Genomic DNA, 23,688 nt, shown 5'->3' with positions numbered 1-23,688 from the left:
AGGAACCATTCTATAAGCAGATATCAAAGATGCTTGAAATTAAATTTCTTTCATTTTCAGATAAATCAGTATAAACAACTTGTCCATTACTTAAAACTACCCATATTGCTTCTGAATCTTGAACTGAGTATTACATGTATTCAAGATTACATTCAAGTACAGAAGTACACTCATGAATTGCTCTTATTTCCTCAGTTTTTAGTAGAACTTAATGAGCTGCATCTTCCAGGGAAAGGAAGACAAACTTCTGTGTTTTAAAGGGCATTTCTTTAATGCTGTGGGGAAAAGGTAGGTAATAACAATACCTTGAGAGTTCTTGTCCCACTGCAGCAGTCTGCATCCATGGCGTGGTGCATCCCTGCACGCCAGTAGGAATCACTGCTACTGCTGTGTGTGCACGGATAGCAGCTGAAAGAGTGGTGTAAAAAGCAGTATTCAGGCATAAACCAGTAAGGTACAGTTCATACATTCATTAAGCTGTTCATCTATTAATTCAAAATTAATTAACTGTGAATGAGCAAGGCTGCATCTTTTTAAAATTCACAGTGAATGCTTTTTTGAAGAATCTGCTGCAGACATCAACTTGTTCCAGTGCTGATTATCCCCAGTGCTTAAAAATACACATCTACTTTTGGTCTCTATTTGTGTGGCTTCACCTCCCAGTGCAGCACTGTTTTATCTGACTGCTCTGTTAAAAGGCCTCTTACCAAATTTCTTTCAGATAAGCATGAAGCTGCAGTCTTCTCTGTGACATCCCACGTGGAGCAAACCTTTGGAGACTTTCCCTTCTTAAAATCTTTTACTCATTCATAGAGGTCTCCTGTGAGGGCTGTCAAGTTCTCAGTGTTGTTCAAGAGCTTCAGGCACCACTTGCAGCATGTCAGGAGCAGTTATGTCAGTGGAAAACATGGAGGTAACATGGTCTGTACCACATTGGGATTATAAACACAAGGTGAAAGGATTGAATCCTTGGCTGAAATACTGCACTGGAAGCATCCATTCAGTAGTATCTGTCATGCCCCTCTCTCTCTTTTTTTCTTTCTTCCTTTTAATACTTTCTTTGGAGGGCAGATTTACTTTTGTAATTAGAATTTGCATTTTTCCTGTCTGGGGTTCGTTGAGATGTGTGCTTCCTTTGCATCTGTGGTGCTGAGAACAGTTAGTAGCAGCAAAAATGAGATTGGAATGTTACTTTTAAGAAATTCTATTTTTTAAAATTCAGAAGCAAAAAGGGTTGCTAGTTACTTTTATATGATTATCTATTGGAGTATCTACTTCCCCTGCTTTGACCAGCAGTGTAAGATGCTCCTGGTGTTAGGTGTGCAGTGGTGTTTCTCATCTTTGCTCATGGCAGAGGAACCTATATTCTCATTTATCCACCCTGCAAGGAGGTGAAGGTCTGCTAGGAAGCTTTCCTGTCTTTTCAGTTTCTCCCATCTGTCTGAGGAAGCCAATGTCATGAGGGGGTGTCAAACAAGAAGTGAAGCAGAGATTTCAGCAATTTCTGTACAGGCAGCAGGATGGGAAAGGGATTAGTGCTAAGCATTAGGGAATCAGGAGTAATGTGTTGGTTGGTAGGTTTGGACAGACTGAAGTTTGTTAGTAAAGTCAGACATATTTATGTGATCCTGTTTTAAGGAATAACAGTCTTAAAGGAGGACATTGTAAGGGAAGCATGTCTTGAAGCAGAAGATTAATTCACAGCTGGTTTTCAAACACTCATTTGATTTACAGGCTTTTTAAAGCAGATGCTTTCATTTACTTTAGTGCTACATATTTTAAACATTTATAGCCAAAATCTTATTACAGTTTAAGATGTACTAGATTGAAGTGACACTTCTAAATCCAGTGGAGCAGTTTTGCTGGAAGTTAACACCACTGAGTTGCAGAGCGTCTGCAATTAATGTTGGTTCTTGTACTTCTCTTGTCTTGGGACTGTGATATTAAATATTTAAAATGTGTGCCCAGTCTTCTAGGTGAGGGTGCGTGTGCTGTTTGGAATGGATTTAAATAAATAGTAGCTATGTTGACCTGCAATCCCACTTGTTTTCCTGTAGCTGAAAGTGAGAACCTGATTATGCACCATGTTTGCATAAAACGAGGCTTCCTTGTTCACCAGCTGCATTTCTAATGCTGGAAGACAATCATTAGGATTTTCTGTTTTGAACCGTGTTGGGAGTAAGGCTATCCCAGCAGCCTTCAGGGGCCAAAGGGCCACGTGGGTAAAGCCAGGAGATGGAAAGTCGAAACCATTGATTCCCCGGTGCTGGAGCTGTGGGCAGGCAGAGCTGTGGGACCTCCCTGTTGCAGTGGGATCCTCTCCAGCATAGCAGTGTGAGTGGAGGTTGAAGAGGAGTTTCCTGGATTTCTGTGGTGCCAATATACACTTCCATGAGATGAAACAAGATCTGTTTTTCATTTGAAAGACAAAGTCTCAGCAGTCTCCTTTGCCTCTGCTCTCCGCACTCAGTCTCTGTGCCAAGCACTGCCAAGCCAGCCTTACAGCAGGGTGCTGCAAGAGAGCAGGGGTGAAAGGAGGAGGCCTGATACACACGTGTCCAGCAAATTGCCCCTTTTATTTCCATGCTGAAAAGTATTTCTTTTCTTTACTCAAAAGGAAAGAGATGTGTTTGGTTCTTTTGCCAATGATTCAAGTTCCTGCATTATCAGGCTGCTGGGGTGCAGTCCCTTCTCTGCTGTAGGTTTGTGCTAGGAATCGTGCAGAGGGATTCAGTCCAGTGCCAAATGAGATGTCTATATCTCTTTGGCTTTGGCAGCACCTTCTGTTGCACTGAGTAGAGATGCTAAATGTTTACTAGGAGGAATAAATACAAGCAACAGCTGCTGTTCATTTCTGAATGTGACATTCTGTTCTTGCCAAATGGGACCATATTCATTTACTGAAAAAAGTACATCCAGTCACCAAGGCAGCAGGAATAATACCAAGCAAACCTTTTTACTTTTTACTTTCCTGAGCTACAGCACCAAGATCGAGGCTGTTTTATAAAGCAGTATCCAGTCACAGCACTGGTGGTACAAACTGGTGCTGCATAGTGCTGAACGGTGTGGGTTTGTGCTGCAGTGCCTCATCCACTGAGAGGGCTGAGAGACACAGGGCCCCGTGTCCCACCTGTCACCTTTTCCAGGGGCAGGGGAGTGTGGCAAGGCTCAGTGTTTGGATTCGCAGGGTGCTGACAGGTGCAAATTTGCCCTTTGCCAATACTCTTTAAAACCCACATTGGTTTATGCAGCAGGTTTCTTATCGTGCCGAGATATCGTGAATACGGCAGACCAGTTAGGTGTGGGGAAATAATCCTAACAGAAGCCACACTTGACGTTTTTATCACATTACGTTGAACTAAGTGGGATTATCCATTGTGCAAATCTATTAAAGACTTTGTGGCTTCCTCTGAATGTGAATCATCCCTTTAAAGCTGGAATTGAGCTTCTGAGGGCAGGAGCTGCGTGCTGCAGCACTTGTTCAGAGAATGGGTTACCTCCTCATCTTTGTTCTTTCCTGATGGCAAATTGTCTCAATTCTTCTAATATCCCACTGCCTCTCACTGAGCCCTCTGCATCGTGTGCTCCCTCTGCAGTAGGGGAGAGGCTGGGATACCCTTACTGTCTTTTTTGTGGTTATTTAGGCTGTTCCAGTTAACAGATATATCTATGAACTGGAATATATATACATTATATTTATTATATATTTCTAATCCGAAGTGTTTTAAAACTCTGTAGGCAACCTTGGACACAATTCCTCAGCAAAACAAAGCACAAAGCACAAGTCAGGGAGCACCTTCAGCTGTGTGTCTGTCAGACTGCAGCCCCTTAAGTCCTTTTCCTTCTGGACTTGGCATTGCTGCTCTTTTATTTAAACAGACCTGTGGTCTCCTGTTGAAAACAAACAGCTGGCATTGTTTTCTTCTTCTTAGGAAAAAAAACATTAAAGCTGGTTTTTTTATTCCTAAAAGATTGTTTGCCTCTTTATGTGCTGAATTACTTCTCTTTATATGAGAATTATACATATAAAAAGTACTGATCAGTGACAGTTGATCTATTTCCAGGAAAAAAAAAAAAGCCAGACTATAGCCAGAAAGTCTCATTCATTTTTTTTTTCTTCCTTCTTTAAGCCTAAGAAAAAGTGTCTGCCAATATGTTCAGCTGCTGGCAAGCGAGGCATTGTCAGGAAGCCTGACTTGCTGTGAAATATTAGTAAACAAGCAGCTGTGTTAGTGGTAGCCAAGTTTAACAAGATCTCCACTTATTATCCTGTCATTTTTTTGTGAAAGAATATGCCACTGCTGTCAGATCCATCTGTCCTACCACACAGCCCACGCATACAAATCTCTTAGCCTCGCACATGGGAGAGATTTTGGAGAAATTGAAACGGGGGATGAAGGATGAACAGAATATCTGTTAATAAATAGTTGGAATTTGATTTAGATAATTGACTGTCTGGCCCAGAGCAGACAGGTTTTATGCTGTGTGCAGCTGTGACAAATCCAGCTCTGCCCAATGCAAACATGACTTGGTGTAGCTAGTGTAAGTGAATGCCATCAGCAGCTCCCTTTGTCACAAACTGTTATGGTGAGAAGGGGGAGAGGATGGCTGAGAAAAGCCATGGAAGAAGAGCTTGAAGACACGTGTCTTGTGTGATTCTGGCCAGTAGAGCTCTTCATCCATAGGGACAGTGTCACTCATAGGAAAAGAAAATCTGCATTCAGATATCATCATTCTTAAGAGCCAGAGAGCAAATTGCTACTGGACCCTGCCAGACCCCAGCAGGTAACATTATGGGGCTGCTCCTCTCTGCCCTGGGTAAAACAGCCTCTGCTTCTTCAGCAGCAGGAGGGGCTGAGCATGCAGCACTGCAGCTGAGCCTTGTGCCTGCTCACAGCTGGGACACGTGGCTGGCCCTTCCTGTGCAGGGAGGAGCGTCTGTCTGGTGGCATCGCAGGGATGTTCCTTCAGTCAGAGGCTTTCTCTTTTGCCCTCTCATAAATGAGAACAATTTCACCTGTACCAAAGAAGACTGCAGCATGGTTTTAGCTTTCAGAGATGCAACTTTTACCTTCTGTTTGATCAGCCTTGTTAACAGAATCCATCCTCCAGTAGCAGCTTTGGCAGAGAGCATTAGCGAAGCTCAGCAGCTGGTCCCTTGCTTTATGTCATGCCTTGTGAGGGATATGAGTGATCTGGGGTTCTGATACCCACTCCCAGTGGAGGAGCCATGCTGGTGGTGCCTGGAGCTGGGCTGGGGGCTGCCCATTCCCAGTTGGTAATTGGAGGTGGGATGGCAGTGTTCCTGCATGCCTAGTGCTTGCTGATGATGCTGGGGAGGCGTGAAGCTGAGCTGCCAGCTGTGGTAGGAGGCAGCCGAAGGAAGCAAATGGCCTCTAACAGCACCTTAATTCTAGATAGGGGTGTTTAAAGTAATGCTTCATTACTGTGTTGTTTGTTTTTCTTTTTAAACTCTGGTGACCAGGAGCTTCAAAAGCAAAACAAACTCTCTAGGTATGGTTGGAACTAGCTCAGAAGTTTCTCTGCCTCTTGACCCCATTTCAAACTTTCCAGATTTCTGAAAACTTGGAAAAGGGTACAAAGGAGCACATGCAGAATATTTTACTTCAGAAATATTAAAATTCATTGTGGTAAGCATCAGTGAATCTGCATTTGAAAACAGAAGCCAACTTTTAGAAGCCATTCTCCGACTGCCAGGGATTGGAATATGAAATAAGGTATGTGCCAACAAAATCAGGGTGCGTGGCAGCTGCTTTTTCAGACAAGCACACGAGTCTGACACAAAGGCAGAAGGATCTGTACCTGGTAATAGCAGTGATTGAGGAAATGGAAAAGATGGTGGAAAATGTCTGCACATCTGAATCTGTGAGCTCTTGGGCAGGGATGGAAATGTCAGTATCGTCCAGCTTCCAGCGATCCAGTGCTGCTGTAGTGAAAGCACTCCAAGGTGCTGAGCCCTGCTGAGAGAGCAGAGCTGAGTGGCCTGCTGCTGCAGAGCCTGTGTGCACGTGGCTCTCACTAGGGATTCATAGAATCATAGAATTCATTGGGTTGGAAGGGACCTCAGGAATCAAAAACTCCAACCCTCCTGCCGCGTGCAGGGCCACCAACCTCCATATCTAATACTGGACCAGGCTGCCCATCCAACCTGGCCTTGAACACCTCTGGGGATGGGGAATCCACAATAGAATCATAGAATTCATTGGGTTGGAGGGGACGATTCATTCAAATTACAGTGTTCTGTCATAGATTCTACAGACAGTAGATGGTGCAGAAAAATGCCCAAAAGGTGCAAGCCTGAGTCAGCTGCAGCAATATTGTTTTCACCACCTTGCTTCTGGGGTGTGAGGTTTTTTTGATTTGTTGTTGTAGAGAGATATGCAAAGATGCTCGTGGGATGCTCTGGGGGAAATTGGTTTGCCTCCGAAACTCCATTAATTTGTGATGCATTGAGTTTTCAGCTATCTGGAGACAAAAATAATGAATACAACGACTATGGATGGCTTTTTGTAGGAATGGTTGTCAAAAAAAAAGTAGAAGAACAAAAAGTAATTTGGAATTGACCATTAGTGCCCCAGCAGTGCTACGGTTCTGTAAGTTTTCAGCTCACTCAATATTCATCTGGCTTTGAAAACTGGTGCATGGTGAACCTTTAGAAGCTTTGGTTCTGAGATACACTGTTGGATGAAAAATGGTCCCATGATTTAAAATCTGTATTGGTTCTTGAACATCTGTGTCACTGTGAGGGTATTTTCCCCAGAAGAGAAGAAAAATAGAAACTCCAGAGAGCTGATTGATTTCAATGACTAATAAGTGTTAATGGACTTGGAAACAACTGTTAACAGCGTATTAGTTAACAGCACTAATTACAGCTAGAAAAATAATATAAGGAAGATTAATATAGACCAGGAAGTAGCTGAGGAGTGCAACAGCATGAGACAAACAAGGCCTGCCCAAGCAAGCACCCATCAGGGAAATTCATGGGCAGCATTGGTATCACACCTTGAAAAGGACGGGACTGGAAATCAATGGATTTAATGGGTTTCTTGAAGACTTGTTCTTGGTCAGTGGGGGAAATCAGAGGTCTGACTTCCTGCACGCTTTTGTGTACTCAAGGAGTGAAAAGGCATCTGTGTTTGCCACGCTTACTGCACTGCATGGGGACGAGATCAGCCCAAGGAAGCCTTCCAGCTCCCTGCAGGTGAGATCTCGCTCTGCATCCCTTCCTTGCCTGGCCTCAGAGTTCCATTCGTGGCACATGATGGGAGCTGGTGCGCTCCGGTTCGGTGGGAGAGCAGGAGCAGCAGGGGCAGTTCTGGGAGCACATCCCCCTTTTTGGGCTCAGCATGGGTGGTGGGAGGTTTCTGCACCTTGCTCCAGATCTTGGGTTCAGAAGTCTGCGGACTTGTGCTGAACCTTGCTGTGTCTGCCCTCCCCCCTGCAGTTGGGGATGGAGCTCGGTGCCCTCCTGTAGCCGCAGCCCCAGCCCCGCTTTGTGCCACCATTTGTCACAACGAGCTGAGTGATCCACTTGGGTGTTGAAAAGCAGCGAATGAACTGATAAAATATGCAGCCGATATAAATTCATGAGCAAGGTAACACAGTAAGGTCACTCTGACTCAAGGGTTGTTTTCTACATGCCTTTTTAATTTGAAATATTCAGGGCAGTTTGAGAGCTTTGACGTGTAATAAAATCCTGACCTGTTTTCCACCAAATTGCAATTATACAGCCTTGGCTTAATAATATATTGTCATCTGGAATTGGGTCAAAGCAAATCCACATAAGTTACATAATTTGAACTGGTTTATACAAAGGGAAGGGAATAGAATATCATAAGCCCTTTAAGTAAGGGATAACTGCAATACCAGGAATTTTTTAATGTCATTTGAAGCTAAATTTTAAAATGAACTTCCAGGTGCAGTGTTTAAAGACGAAGCTGATTCTTCTGACAGGAAGATTTGCTTTCACACGTCTGGAGCTGTGCTGGTAGGATCACCCATAGGCTGCTTTGCCGTGCTCTGGAGCAGTTGGTGGACACTGCAGGGTGAGTGGGGAGAGCTCTTCCTCCCAGCCAGATGCAAGAAAGTGATTTGCCAGGCTGAGCAGACGTAGCTGTGGTTTAAAGGCTGTCTGATGCTGAAATACAGCCAAGAATGCCAAAAATAGCTCCTTTATCAGTGCAACTTACCAGTGTGGAGGGTCATCCGAGCTGTTCTGTTTCCCTGGCAGAAAGTTCCCTCCTTCACCACAAAGCAGTGACACACTTCAGGATGTCACTGACTGCACCGCAGTGCTCGGTGGGTCTCCCTCTCCCCACAGAACTGCACTTCCCCAGGTACTTCCAGGCTACGTTCTGTGGTCTCAGTCCTCCCAAGGGCCCACGGCAGCCCTGTGGAGCACGGCTGTGCTGTCCTCCAGGGGCACAGCCACCCCCAGCAGCTCAAGGCTGTGCTTGCAGGGAAGGACGTGGGCTGCAGAGCTCACAGCAGTGCCACGCAGTGCCCTCTGCTGCGTGTCGTGGGCTGAGTGGCATTGAATCTGAGAACTCAACTAAGGATCTGCAGCAATTAACTTAAACCAGATTAACTGGGAGGTTGAGTTCCTCTGTGTGCTTGAGGCCATACAGAAATGACGTTGATCATTATGGTTTGGATGAGGATTTTATAAACCCATCTGCACTGTCCAGTGAGGTCCGTGTGGCAGTGTTCCCGTTGTGGCATCCTTGGTGAAACATCTTTCTTCAGGGGGAATCCATGAGGTCTCATTTATCCTCTGCTCCATGTAACCAGCGGGCAATTGGGAAAAGGGCTGTAGCAGAAGCATGAAAACTTTTCCCAGGGTGGGTTGTTGTTACCAAAGATCTGCATTCCAAATGTCAATTAAATTGGGGTTTTCCCTCACGTGGTGATCATTTAAAATCAACTTCTGATTTTTTGTGACTATGAAGTATTGTCAAGAGAATGGAAAAGAAACTATTCCTCAGTTGTTTATGGAGTTGTTTATGGATTGAGAACCTCTAAGTGTGTGTGCAGGTGAGGGATGGAGGGAGCGGGCTTGATTTTCCTTGTACAGACACTGCATGCTGGGAGGGGCTTTGTGCCCAAAAATGAGGGACAAAATTGTATTTCTCCAATTTAACTAATGTATACTTTTATTATAACACTACAGACGCGCGTGCCTGTTAATGCTTACCATTCAAATCTATTTCCCCAGGCACTCAGCACAGCCGGGCTGGCAGGCAGCCCTCTGGCTCTAGGCAGGGCAGCAGGCTGCGTGCTGGGACCCAAGAAGTGATGTGCTGTGATCCCGGCAGGTCAATCTCACCCCAACAGCCACGGCTGTGTGGCCCAAACACGGTGTGCCCTGGGGACAAAGCGAGGCTGCGTGCAGCTGCATTTGTGTAGCAGCCTGAACCCATTGCAGGGGTCAGATGGAACTGCTGTGCACAAGGGAAAGGCAGAGGCTGCCTAGGTTGTGATGAGCTTGTTTTTGTGGTTCAGTAACAGAACTGGCTTCTGAAGCACCAGAAGGGATTGTAGAGAAGGGAATCCTGTCTGGGATAAGAGACGTTCTCAGGAAAGAGCCTTAAGAAAGGAGAGGTGATGGAGGAGGGATTCCGGTCAGACACCAGAGCTGGGTCCTGCAATTTGCCAGCAGAGCTCCGGGTCACTGAAGCGATCTGAGCAGCAGCACAGCGCCCCTGCTCAGCCCCATTGGCTCGTGCACACCAGCACTGTGGGCTGAGGTCTGCGGGTCCCAGTGCTGTGCTGGTGCCCTGTTATTGCTGGGGGATTCCTTGAGATGGGGCAGAGCTCCCCGGTGGGGAAACGCTCCTCAGCCTTTTCAAACCCCTGCGGTGCTAAATGCAGAATTCCTGAGAGAAGAGTAAGTGCAGCACATTCAGCTTTTTAGGACGTAAACGAAACAAACCAAAAAGCTGCTGTTGTTGTATTCACGTATCCTTAAGGTCTTAGCGGCGTGGTGCAAGAAAAGGTGAAGTTGCACCGGCTGTCACGAGAGGGAGTTGCAGCACAAGCTTCTATTCGTTGCCTTTGCTTCCAGGGCTTGCAGTCTGCATGCCTAATGTGGGGAAGCTGCTTTTGTTCTTGCTGATGGGGTTTTCTTTGGTTCACTCTGCACGTGAAATTAGTAATGGCCAAATACTTGTTGAGAAATATATTTCTGGTTGGATGAACGTCTGGAATATTTTAATGCTTTTTTTTTAAGGCTTGTGAAACCTTTTTGAACTAATAAGCAATTTATTCAGGTAATTTTAAAACCATATATATTCCCCATCACAGGTGATTCATTTAAATGGAAAAATGTGAACTACAGGAAAGATATGGGACGAAGATGCATCCTGTGTGCTCCCACAAGTAGATGAACAACAAATGGAGGCGGTTGTTTTCCCAGCAGTATAGAATCCAGGCAGATATATGCATCAGTCACCTGGAAGAGAAGGGAGAGAATGAATATCTTGTCTTCAAAAGACATCAGAATGCCAAAGCAGCTCCTCCAGGAGGGCAGTACCAAGCCCTGCACCAGTCACACAGGTTCAGCTCATGCTCAGAAATGTAACTTTGCAGTGTAGAGCTCTCTGCTACTCATAAATGCTGCTTCCTTGCAGCTGGGTTGCAGCTGGTAAAGTCCTTGCTGACTTTAATATAGTTTACTTTTATCAGAAGTTGTTTTCTTCTTGTCTTGAATTTTGCCCCTGTCCAGTAGCAGCCGCCTCGTGCAAACTCACTTTTCCCAGTTTTTAGGAAAAGGGAACCTTCATGTGTAGGAATATGAGCAAGATATTGATAGGGATTTCTGTTGGGAAGGCGCAGTTCAGGGTGTGTGGCCTTAGGGCATAAATTCCTGGGTCGGCTGATGCTGAATTGCACTGTGATTTCCTAATACATGGGGAAATGGAGAACTGAAGCTTCCAAGGAAATCCTTTGTTTTATTCAGAAGAAAGCCTGAAATCATCTTGCTCCATTTTTATCCAGTGTTTATGGTTAATTGGAATGTGACTAACTCAGGAAATGAATTATTTAAATTAGATAAATGCAGTGTTTTGGCAAGTTTTTCATGAAATGTTAGTGAATATATACTTTCTCCTCGTGGCAGTTTGCGTTTTGCCATTGTATTCCTTGTTGGGACGATCTCACGTTCTTTCAAAGGGCCCAGTAAGACCAAATCAGAATGTTTTCAGCCTGTGTACGAGCTTGCATAGCACATGAGCTGAAGTCATCCAACGTTTGTTTTTGAATGCTGAATCAGTCCGCTAAGTTGTTTTCAATCAGGAAATTCAGACCTGAACCCAGAACCCGGAATATGCATCACGGCTCAGCAATTCAGTTGTTGGTTTTTATGGAGTTAGAACGAAGGAACGACCAAGAATGTCCTTTAATGTTCAGCAGACTCCAGCTCTGGGTACTGCTATAGGATCACGGTGAAACCCCACTGCTTGAGACCACTGAGCACTTGCTGGGGCCTTCTGCCTGCTCTGCAGCAGCGGCTGCTCATGGCTGTGAGTACTGCACTGTGGCACAGGGCTCCTTGCTGTGTTTGGGGCTCTGTGGCTCCTTTGTTTTGTTGGCAGCACGGAGCAGGGCACTGCCTGCCCTCTGTTCGTGGCTGGATGTCTCCCTGTGTAGGAAATATCCAAATAATTTCCTAGGACGGTATCTCTGATAAGTTATTTGCAATTGCAATGGCGGGCCTCCTGCAAGCAGGACAGCACCCAGAAAACAGAGTTATGTCTTTTATTCCCTATTCCCTGACGCTTCTCTCTTACTCCCCTGGTTCCTCATTGGCTGAGTACTTCAGGTTCACAATCTTCTCGACGCTTCACTAAACATGGAAACACTGGACCAACATAAGTTTTTGCTGCATAAGCGTAAATCTGTAGTTAATTAACTTATTCCACACCTGATTGTTATTTTGCAGATATCTGCTTGTCCTTTTTACAAAGATAAACTCGGGAGAAAGACAGGGGAGGATCCTGGTGCCTGCCTTCACACCCCAACCTTCTCACAGACTGAAACAGTCTGGCCTTGTGGAGAGGCCCTCATTTCTTTGATGTTTGCTAAATCTGTCTTTCTTTTGCTGGGAGTTTCTTATCCTAACAGAACAACTCTACAATATGCTTTCTAATCCCTAACGCTATACTCGCATTGTTTGGAACATTTAACAACTCTTACAGTTTTGCAAGAAAGAATTAATCACATAACTCAGTAATAATGCTTCTAAAACATGCTGCTAACATATACAGTATTTTATTTCTTAAATCAACTATTTCTAAGGATAAGTTACAGAATACAAACGCATGATGTTCTACTTCTTCAAACCAATTGCTCTTTTTAAAATCAAATGCAGAAACAACATTCCATTCCCACACCCGTCCCTCCCTCAGCTGCTTGCTGTGAGCAGGCATGCAGCTGGATGGAGGAAGGTAGGAAGGGAAGGGTTGTGAGCATCATGGGTTTTGTGGCAGCAGAAAATCACGTGAGAAATGCAGCGTGGTAAAGCTGGAATTTTAACTTGGCCTTAGCAGCGTGGTCAAGAATGTTCAATGCGAATCCAAGTGACGCATTAGGTGCCTTTAAATTGGCATTTACCTCATAATTTAACTTCATCTGTCACCTTAGCAGCCACACCAGCAGGTTAAACTAACATATAAATCTCAAAATGCGTTCTCCAGAAGGCTGACATTTCCCAGTGAGTGATGGTGTGTGCAGGGTTGGTTCTCCTTCCCGAGCAACCATTGGAGAGGTCTGTATGGGCTGTTGGAGACCTGAGGGGAAGCTCTGTGTGCTGAGCTGTACCTGGAGCTGTTTATTGCCCAGCGTGTTGCTCAGCTCAGTCCCCAGGGCCGTGCACGGCATTGGCCTCAGACCACATCCTGGCATGGCAGCCCAGTGCAGCTGCTCCCGGTGGCACTGAGCCCTGGCCCTGCTGAGCCCCAGCAGTGCTGAGCCCAAGGTCTGCTTGCAGCACAGCCTGCCTGCTGCTGGGCTGCCGCTCGGCGCTAGAAACCCAGCTGAGACAGCTTTTATAGCTTGTGTCAGAAAGATTTATTCCCAGCAATTATCCCTGGGCCGGTTGGAAAGGTATTTACCAGTTACTCTGCAACCATTGAAGAGAAACTGTACAAAGACAAACCCAAATCCTCTGCAGCCATTAATTTTAGAGGCCAGTGGGAAGCAAGTCCAGAAGTGATGTTCCATGTGTAGATGTCTGCACTGACAGTGCCACTTCTCCAAGCTGCAGCACCTCCAGCATCCCACCTTCCAGCTCTCCTATCGGGTATCAGCATTCAGCTGTGTGCCCAGGGCTGCACTGAGCCCCAGGAAGGAGTGTGAGGAATTAAATATTTAAAAGTTTAATAAATTGCATTTTTTAGGTCTCACCCAGTTATCAAATAAGCCAACACTGTCTTTATGTTGATGACGTAGATATGAGTGGAGGCAAGCCAGAGACTTTAAGGGAGCTCTCAGATGTTGAGATAGGTGCAGCCCAGAAGAACACACAGCTCGTGGACAGAGCTCCCACGCATACAGCTGTTGTGGGCCTGCAGTAATCTGGTCTCACATCTGTTACTCTGCAGGTCACATAGGAAAGGGGCAAAGTAATAAAACAAGTCAAGATATATAAAAGTGGTGGTGATTTATACAGGAAATCACCTGTGTTTGTTTTGTTTATTCAAGGAAAAAACCTCAAAAGAAGAAATGACAGTAAGATTTAGTGCCACTATTACAAAGCCATAAGGATTTTATTACTTGGAGCATTGTTTGTGAAGATGAGTTGTGTCTCTGTGCTGCAGTGCAAAGCAGTGCACCGTGCTGTTGTTTACACAAATCATGCAGGATTTGTACCTCAGGTGTGTCTTTGGCCGCCTCTTGAGCGCTGCACGAAGCCTTTCTGGTGTCAGAAGTAAGGCTAACAAAAGCTTCAGTTTGATGTTCTAATGCTCAATAATCCAGCTGCTGGGTAAAGGGGCAAAGATGAGAATGCACTGTAAATGTATTAGTTGTGCAAAGTATTGCCAATTCTTGTTGCAAAGCGGCCAAATTTTAATGAGGTGTTCTGGCTGTTACTTCTCAAACATCAGGCATTAAATCACCCAAACTGAGCAGCGGTGGCACAAGGAAGTGCATCTGTTCCAAAGAGGGCTGTATTTGCTTTCCCCATTGTATCCCTGGCCCTCCTTGAGGGGCTGCGCTATGGAGAATTTCTGTGCATGGTACAAAAGGGGAAGGATTTGCCTCTTACCGAGGTGATGTGTGATTGCTTCTGGCTGTCTGTCCCAGTGCTCTGCCTGAGGGAGGGAGTGCAGAGCAGAGGGCATTGCTCACAGCCCTGCAGAGCTGGGGAGGGAGCAGTGCGGTGGGATGCAGCGATGCTGCGTCACGGCTGCTTAACTGCACCCAGTACTGCTACAGGAGAACTGATTCTGTGCAGCACGTTGTGCCAGTGTGTCCACAGGCCTTGTGGACCACTGGAAGGCCTCTATAAAACCTTCAACCTGTAGAAGAGCCACACAAACACATTCCTCCTAGCGCTGGCTCGATTCTTCTTGCCGTTTCTCCTGGGTTGGCCGCTGGCTGTGCTTGCCCATTCCTTCCCTGTGGCCGCTGTGCAGACAGAGCTCTCGTCTGTGCTGCGGGTGCCAGCAGCTCCCCAGCCCTTCCCAGCCCTCCTGTTGCTGCAGTTAAGCAGCTCAGCCATGGCAGGCTCACACGGTTCCTATGTGTAACTGCAGGGGTAGCCACAGATAGCGATCAGCAGAACAGGGCACTCAGTAAGTGAGGTGAGGTACTCCCTGGCGCAGCTGGGGACTTTGTTCCTGCAAACCCTTGGCCAAAGCTTTGGCACAACAACAGCTGAATGGCTGGCCTGGGGCTCTCGCTGCAGCCAGCAGCACGGCGGCTGTGCTGGGAACAAATGGGTCTGTGAACTGCATGCATGACCTCCAGCCAGCACAGGGCTCCAGCGGCAGCCTCACTTTTTTTTCTCTTTCCTTTGGCAAAGCCCACGTGGATTTGCAGAAGAGAAATCAATGCTGCTTTTGCCCTCCATGTGGTTTTCTCTTCCAGAAGGACTTACGGTCTCATTGGCTTATTGGTTCCTCCTCCTAATTTTGGCCCCAATTCACTTAGAGCACTGGAAGTATTTAGAATATGATAAGAGCATTCCTAGCGTGGAGCAGTGAATGGTGCTGGAGTCAGGAACCCAGAGGACTGCTCCAATGGGACACATCTGGTGGGTACCTCAGCTACAGCACTTCTCAACCCACCACTGTCAACCACGCAGCTCCAGCAATGTGCGGCGAGGATTTTATTCTTCCTGCACAAGCACAGAGGAGAACAAAACATACACAAATTATAATGTAATGTGAGACGTAAATCAAGTTGAGGAAATTGGTTTTTCTTGCATATTTTTCTTCAGCTAGCAAAGAAGGAGATGCTTATTTGCCACCAGTCGTTCTCTTGAGCTCTTCCTTAAGCGCTGTGTTCTCCCCTGCTTTTGTACACTTCGGAACTGGCACCCAGTGTTGTTTGGCTGTTGGGCTGAGATCTATTGTAGAATCATGTCTGCAGCTCATTCCTCCCTTCCAAACGGAAGATGTGAATGTTTAAAATCATGTCCATGTTGTCATACTACATTTTTCTGTGCTTACAACTTTCATATCCTTAACCTCATGCTTTAGATTTGCGAAGAAGACTTATTGTGCTTTCAGCTAAATTAGGGTAGTAGTTATCAAAACCGTTGCAAACAGCAATGACACTCTGTCCTTGCTTAAGGCAACAAAGCCTGGAAAGATCCCAATCTGTGAAGGTCAGATTGTCTTGTTAGGAATACATGGCTCCTGGTAGAAATTATTTCCATTAGATCAGATGTATATATATAATTAGCAGAACCAAAAACAGATAGCATTTTTACGGGAACGGCCAAGCAGCCAATGAAGTTATTGCATCAGAGTTTTTTGTATTTAATAAAACATGACACAGGGAATGGAATCATATTTCTTTTTACAACAAATTGGCTTAGATCCCAAAAAGCCCGTTGTTCTGCTGCAGAGCTTGGCTAGGAGTGTAGCCTAACTCACTTTTAATTCTGTGTCTCACAATGACACGAGACAGCAATTTGTGCATTGTACCATAAAATGTTATAATTGTAGGAATATACCCACCTTGGGCAAGCAGAGAAGCAGCTCTCTTATGCAGTGTGTGGGGAAGGGGGAGTGTTTTTCCAGGAGAGATGACCTGCAGGGGATTGGCAGCAGTGGGACCTTCTGGGATCTTCAGTACCTGAAAGTTCAGTACTTGGGAAATGTGCTGTTTTAGTGCTGATATTAATGCAATGTTTGCTTAAACTCTAGAAACCAGTGGAAGGCTTTTGTTGATTCTCTGCGGGGCTCATGGAGATTTTCCTGTGCACTACCCACGGGGCCAGGGGTGCCTCAAGCCAGCAAATGCCCACTGGAAACACTAGAAAGCAGCAGCTCCCTATAGGTCAGCTGGTTTTAAGGTGATGCCAAAGCTGATGGAAAAATGCAGTCTGCGGAGACTGGTGTGGGTCTGGTGGGACTGGGAGGACAATGAAGCTCCATGTTTGTTGGATCTGTAGAGCTGGAAGTAGTGCCTCAGAAAGTACAAGTTGTGAGGTGTCTGATGACAGAGAGAAACATGGAGCCAAAGGGATGGAGAGCATGGAGTGGCTGAGGAGCAGGTTGGCCAGGGTATCCATTGCAGCAGCTGGTGAAGAAGTCCAAGTCCTCAGGTGGCATGGCTTGGCTTCAGTTGTTCTGCACTCGTCATCTTAGAATTCATGCCAAACTCAGAGGACCAAAAAATGAGAACTGTTTATAGTAAGCAACAAAACCAATCTATACAAAGCTGAATTCATCACTGATGTAAAACAACTGTCTTCAGTGAAGTTTTGCCAGAGTTGAATGCTGCTCTGTCACTCTGTGTATGTTACATCGTTTCTAAGATACTGATCACCGCAATACAAATAATTGTATTTAAAATGTTCCACTGCTATCCATTTTTTTTGTTCATCCCAAATGAAAATATTTCATAGATGTATGCAAGTCATATGCAGCCTGGGGGCCACGGTTTCCATTTTTGCATCTAGGACAAAAATATATATTTCCTGAAAAAAATAAGCAAACCTTTAATTATCTTTCCTTTGGGCATTCTGAAGGCTGTTTCTCCAGCTGTTTTGCAGACATAGCACTGGACGTGCACCCTCAGCCTTCTGTCTGCCTCTGTGGGATGAGGGGGTGGGCAGGGAGCTGAGGAGGGATCACTGGAGGGCGGCTGCCGTGCTGAGGATCAGCCCTTTCTGTGGAAGGGATGTTCTGTGCCCACTGACCGCAGTTCTAGGCATCTTAGTGGGTTGTGATGCTGCTCTAGGACAGGTCTGATCACGCTGACCTGAAGAGTCTCTGTTTTATCCGCCTTGGGATCTAGGCTCAAACTTTGGTTTAATTCCCTTTCTGTAGGCTGCCTGAAACAGGAGCTCCAAGGGAGATGTGATCTCCACAGCCACTGTAAAAGAAGAAATAACTGAAGCTGGGAGGTAACAGGAATTGAATTTTTATGTATCTAATTAACAAGCACACAAGTAAGGGATAATCTCTTTTAGAAGACACGCACACTGTGTTTCTGAGCCCTCCCTCATCTTCCCAGGGAATGTGACGAACCCCTCTGAGTTCTGCAGGTGTCCAGATTAGATGCCTTGTGCACCTGCTCTGTGAATGGCTTTTGAGCGATTTGGGTTCTTTTCCCCTTCGGAAGCACTCAGGAAGCATCCCAGTTTCATTCCTATCTGCGCACAGCTCTGGAGTGGGATGATGTACCAAGCTGCTACAAGCCAGATAAATGTTCTTTCCCTGCCCAAAGAAAGGCTTTGGGGCTTCCTGTAGATGTGTGATGCACCATGCAGGCTCCGTTGGCTGTTCTGTACGTTCTTGGTTCTCCCAACGCGCTTAGAGTAGTTCTTATTGCTCAGAAACTGTAGCTGAGGTCACTCCAAGTGGTTGTTGTGTGGAGCTCTCCTTATGTGGTGGGTGGGAAAGCTGATGATGTGCACTTACCCTTTTGACAGAGATCTGGCACTCATCTCCATGTTTTTCTTCTTCTGAATTAGAGACTGCAGACTGCAATGATTTTTGGTTAACCTCTTTGTACTTTCTTTAGGATGAAATCATCCCTCCGTCGGAATTGTCGCCTGCTACCTATAGAAGGAATGAAAGCCCACGTCTGTATGTTGTGACCTTTTGGAGTGAATACACTAAATATGTGTATGCACATAAACACGGCACAAATTTATCATGCAGTATTTCCTAGCTGTTAAGAGACCATAAAGCTGTCCTTGCCCCCGTATCTCTCTCTCTCCCCCTCTCTCTCCAAATAAGGACCCCTCTATGTTCAGCTTTCTTTGAAAACAGGTGTGTGATTGCAGGAAAGGGATGAGGTGAGCTTCAATCCCTTGAACTCCTGCCTTTCTAAACAATTGCAAGCATATAGCCAAAAACTGGCACCAGTGAGCAAAGCAGCTGCGGCACGTTCCAAATATTGCTCTATTTAAAGCATCCCGGGGCTCCGGGAACAACTGCAGAGGCAAACCTTAAAACTTGTCAATAAAGCCGGCAGAGGGAGGAATGGCAGAAGCAGGTAAGGTGCGTGATTAAAAGTCAGTGTAGCCGTGTATTCTTAAAAGTCATGAAGATGAACAGCATGAGGTGAGAATGCTCAGCTCTTCGTGTAGAACTAATTGTTGTTCAGTGACACTGTGCAAATTACTTTCTAGTAAGAAAGCCCGAGGTTTCTTAGTTCTGTTAGCAGCGGTGAGTTTCAAGTAGCTCAAGTTCTTCCTACCTCTGAATTCTACACAGTTTATTTTCTTTTGTTTTTGTAGTTGTGATTTTAAGTTGATGAATGTAATTAAACTGAACCATGGAAATCGAGTTACGTTTGACAGTAAGTTGGATCTATTGCATAGCTGCAGTCTGAGCGCAATGCTGGGTGAACACAAAGCAATTTAGATTTTAACTCTGCAAAGCCCAAAGGCAGAGTAAAGTGAGATTTTAATAATGCACTGTTTGCTGTGAGCACAATTCCACTGAAGATGAGAAAAAGCAGTTTATAAAAATGCATTTTGTATTCACTGTCACTCTCTGTTTGGCTCACCATCAGAGGTTTGCATGGTGACGGAGCTGTGTGCTTATGTACAGTGTCAGCTGTGCACAGTTACTCAGCAATGCTTTTACTTGAAAGAGGAATTTATCCACCTCCATAAGTATACCAGTAGCTTTTAAAACACTGTGCCTCCTGTCTGTGGCACAGTTACCACTGGTATCTAAAAGGACAGTGAAATGCTGCTGAATTTGGGTGCAACTGGGAACTAAATGCCATTTCTTAATCCTTCTTATCATTGGTGTTCATGGAAATTACACTAATGTTCCACTGTGAATTAGTACTGACGCATGCGTAGCACTGGTAGAATCATTATGTCTGTGCTTAAGAAAAGAAAAAAAGTGATGTGGCCATAGGTGTGACAGAGCCAGGCTGGAGCCAACTACAGCCTGGGGCAGCAATGGGAGCCTGGCACTGTGGGACTGGGCATCACTGGGACGTGGGTTGGCACGGCCAGGAGATCCAGACAGACAGATAGGGTGCCAGGTTTGTGAGATTTTCAAGTCTGAAGCTGGCAAAAGCCATCAGCACGAAAGTCTGTCTGTCCAATCTGCTTTAAATTGGGTTTTAGAGCACCACGCTCTATTGGTAGCATGCATGGAATTCAGAAAAACTGGTCTGTTGGAGCTGGCAGCCAGGATGCAGGCAACTAGTGTCTGATGTGGAGAGGTGGTGGGACACCTGTCTGCTCCACCTAACGCATGGTGCAACCCTGGGACAGCCCCAGGCACCCTGTGCCACCAGGCACAGACCAGGCTTCCTGTGTCCAATGCCAGCAGAGTTGGAGGATGGTGCAGGAGGTGTGTGCTCCTTCCTTCCCAGATTTCTGCTGACCAGCAGTTTACATTGTTGTGGTACATCAGCATCCCATCATGGATAATTCTAGGGCTCCTGATCTGTGAAGGCACAGCACTCAGTGCACTGTTTGTTTTGTGTAGAGAAGCTCAGCAGTAGCACAGAAGTGCTATGTTTGCCACTCTGACCTGCCCCTCTCTGCTTATTTTGAGATAAATTCATGTTTGAAATAGAGAAAAATTACTGCAGTGGGGGAAAAAGAAAGTAATTCATACCTAGAATGCCAGCTTATGTACATGGGTCACAGTAAGATTCCTTTATTCTTGCTGCCATCCAGACTTATCCTTTTGGTTTCAGTCGGCTCTAGCCCAGCAGCTGGCCTTGATTTCCTGTTTAGAAGCAATGCTCATGGTTGCTCCTCAACAGCCCACGTTTCCCTCAGTACCCTGCTCTCCTTTGCATTCATTATAACAGTAATTAAAACGTATCCTCGCATTTTAGGATTGCAGCTGATTACCTGCAGGGGTCAGTAAAGATTTCTTTCCATTACTTTAGGAGTGCTGCTCCCCTGCTGCTGTCCCACTGCCCCTCACCAGAGCTCAGCCTGAACACTGAACACTGGGCAGTGCAGATGCTGTCTTTGCAGCTGTTGGTGTGCCCAGCTCTGCTCCTTGGAGAGAGCGATGCGTGCTTGTCAGATTTAGGCTTGGGATAGTTTCCCAAAGACTGGAACCCTTCAGTCTGTCACCTTCTTCTGCGGCCTTGCAAAAGGAGTTTGCCACCTTCTGAGTGATGCCTTGCAGACAGGTTACCCTGGATGTCTCATGCAGCCTAGCACCCAGCCTTGTGCATGTGCTGTGCTTTGTGCTTCAGCATCCCCTGCTTGTAGCATAAAGTAGTTTTCACACAGCTGCTTTACTCTAACCTGGAGTATCTGTCCCGTGACATGCAGGGGATCAGAGCAAATGATCTCATAGTCATATCTGTTCTTAAGCTATGAAACACAAGTACTCTTAATGGCTCCCGTGAAACTCTATCGCTCAGAGCCAGCTGCTTGCTGCCCATGACAAATGCTGGCCCAGCATTCCTGCTGACCCGTCAGTGCTGGCTTGCTCCTCTTACCTTTCTGCACTTCAAGTGGATCTCACATAACAAAACCCCATATCCAGCAGATACATTGGCAGCGAGCAGTGCTCTATCAAAATTCTTCCATGTGCCCCAGTAGGGCCCAGACCTTTATTTGTAACAGGATCTTCAAGAGAAAAAACAGCAACGCCAGAGCAATGATTCCCAACAGAAGGACCTTTCTTACACAGAGTCAAACACTCTTTAAAGGAAACAGGCAAGGATTCCCCTGTGGCAAAAGGACACTCCATTGCACAGCAAGATTGTATCCTTGTGCCGCATGGCTGCTATTTATATGTCTCATGTTTTAATGGTAGCAGGCACAGATTTTCTGCCTATATGCTCTTTCCCACTTGGTAGCTATACCATGGAATACCATGGCAAGCCGTGGCTGTGTTGGGTGGGGTTTTTTAAGAGAAATATGTAAAGCCTTAAATTATTCAGCATCCCTCCAAAGTCTCTCTACTGGATGTCAAATGTGCAGGTGTTGTGGAGAGTTTTACATTATTTATTAATCCCTTCAAAAACCTGGGAGTCTTTTAACTGTAGAATGTTGTACTTTTGCATTCTGCAATATGCTGGTAACTAATGCAGTCTCTGAGGTTGATGTGCTGCTTACTGCCAAGCTGCTGCTATTTGCTGCAAACTGCTAGAAGGGTCTTTGAAACTCTGGTGCTGTCCAGGCACACGTTTATAAGGGCTGTTCCTGCTTTCTGTGTGCTTCCCAGAGAACCACCACCTCAATTTGCCTCCAAGCTATTTATTAGCCAATTTTAGTTCTTAGTGGATGGAACAGGCAAGGCATCAGACTTCTGTGGCCCAAGTAAGGCAGATAGTTTCTGTGTTATTTTCTTATTTTAAGCTAAGGGAAACCCTTGCAGTGAAAACCCTGTCTCACTGTAAGACAGGAGAGAGAAGAGGGCAAAGCCAGGCAGTGCACATACAGCGCTGAGATGGGTCCTGAGGCACAGCCCTGGGCAAACATCCCTTTGGGGCATGAAAACTCACTCAGCACCCCCTCACTGTGGCTCCAGGCTCATAAATCTTAAATTAAACAGGTACAGTATTTTATATATATATATATATATATATATGTTTATATATATATATATATACATATATGTTTATAGTATATATTATATATATATAATAGCAGTATTTTTAATTTGCTGTTGCCACGCTCATGAGACTTCCAGAAGGTGCTGTACAGGTACATGTACATTCAGGCTATTGAACCTGAGTCTGCTCTCCTTCCAGTCCAGATGTTCTCCTGATGACCTGTGGAGGCCAAGGACAGAATAGTGCTTCTGTCTCTGCTTTCTGCTTCTTTTGGAAGTGTAAAGCCTTGCACCTATCTGATTGCAGAGACGAGAGTGTGGAAATGGCTTTGGGTTTTGCTATGTATATGTAGCAGGCCTGCCAAGACATGGTGACTCCATGCCAAAAATAGCAATTGTAGATGTGGCCCAAGCCTCACAGGTATCTTTCTTGTTTTGTGATAATAACTGCTTTGTTGTGTTTAGTGTAGTGAATTCAATGTAACACGCCCTCTCTGAAAAAGATGATCATTCCTCTTTCAGCCCCGCTCCCACTTTCACGCCTTGTGGTACCCATCCTGCTTGCAGTTGGCTGGATAGTGGGTTGTGCACTGATGGTTTATATCGTCTTCTCCTGACAGAAGTAAGTGACTTGCACTGAATCAAATGCCATCCACGTGTTCTGTGGGGTGCATCGATTCCTTTTTCAACATCATTTTCTTTATCTTACAGGACAGAAGAATTTACAGTGATGCTGATCGGAACAACCTGAAAGCTAAACTGGAATGTTTAACAACTAAAATATGTTTAAAATTAATTATTTTTAATATCAACACTGTAGATATCATATACACTCTTTTTATCTACCTGTCTCGCAAGCTCATTCTTCCTTTTGTGAGCAGATAAACAGCACATCTCTTCCCCTGAGCCGCCTGTTGTAGAGTTAGGGGCTGAAAGGACCCCTGGAGCTCCCCCCATCACACAGTTTCCCTGCAGCAGGTCACGCAGGAAAGCCCCCGGGGGGATTCTGAATATCTGCAGAGGAGATTCCAGCACATATGGGCATCCTGTGCCAGTGTTCTCTAACCTTCACAGCAAAGAATCACACAAAATTACACAATGGCCAGGGTTGGAACGGACCTCAGGGATCGTGAATCTCCAACCCCCCTGCCACATGCAGGGCCACCAACCTGCTCATGGGGCTGCCCAGGGCCCCATGCAACCTGGCCTTGAACACCTCCAGGGATGGACAGGGCATCCACAGCCTCTCTGGGCAGCTGTTCCAGCACCTCACCGCTCCCTCTGTAAAGAATTTCCCCCTGACGTCCAAACTAAATCTCCCCTCCCTCAACTTCAAACCATTTCCCCTTGTCCTGCTGTCGCTCACCCTTTCCAAGAGTTGATTCCCCTCCTGTCTGTAGGCTCCCTTTAGGTACTGCAGGCTGCAATGATTCACCCCGCAGCCTTCTTTTCTCCAGGCTGAACAAGCCCAGCTCCCTCAGCCTGTCTTCAC

General features: G+C 45.7%; 1 protein-coding gene across 2 annotated transcripts; it reads left to right on the top strand.

Annotated features, from left to right (window-relative positions):
* Positions 1-6,814: 6,814 nt before the first annotated feature.
* STRIT1 (small transmembrane regulator of ion transport 1) lies at positions 6,815-23,026 on the top strand. 2 transcript variants are annotated; one of them, XM_090147589.1, is made up of 4 exons: positions 6,815-7,222; positions 7,938-8,066; positions 17,523-18,323; positions 22,719-23,026. In XM_090147589.1, the coding sequence occupies exons 3-4, from the start codon at positions 18,320-18,322 to the stop codon at positions 22,811-22,813; spliced, it is 99 nt and encodes a 32-aa protein (XP_090003715.1). In that variant the 5' UTR covers positions 6,815-7,222; positions 7,938-8,066; positions 17,523-18,319; the 3' UTR covers positions 22,814-23,026. The 2 variants fall into 2 exon arrangements, with proteins under 2 accessions (XP_090003715.1, XP_090003714.1); XM_090147588.1 differs by lacking the exons at positions 6,815-7,222; positions 7,938-8,066; positions 17,523-18,323 and having other exon boundaries at positions 22,313-22,818; positions 22,908-22,970.
* Positions 23,027-23,688: the final 662 nt, after the last annotated feature.

Source organism: Phasianus colchicus, chromosome 10, assembly GCF_987193195.1.
Source record: "Phasianus colchicus chromosome 10, bPhaCol1.hap1.1, whole genome shotgun sequence".
Taxonomy (NCBI): domain Eukaryota; kingdom Metazoa; phylum Chordata; class Aves; order Galliformes; family Phasianidae; genus Phasianus; species Phasianus colchicus.
The sequence above is the reverse complement of the archived record's forward strand: the minus strand, read 5'-3'. Positions and strand labels throughout refer to the sequence as shown.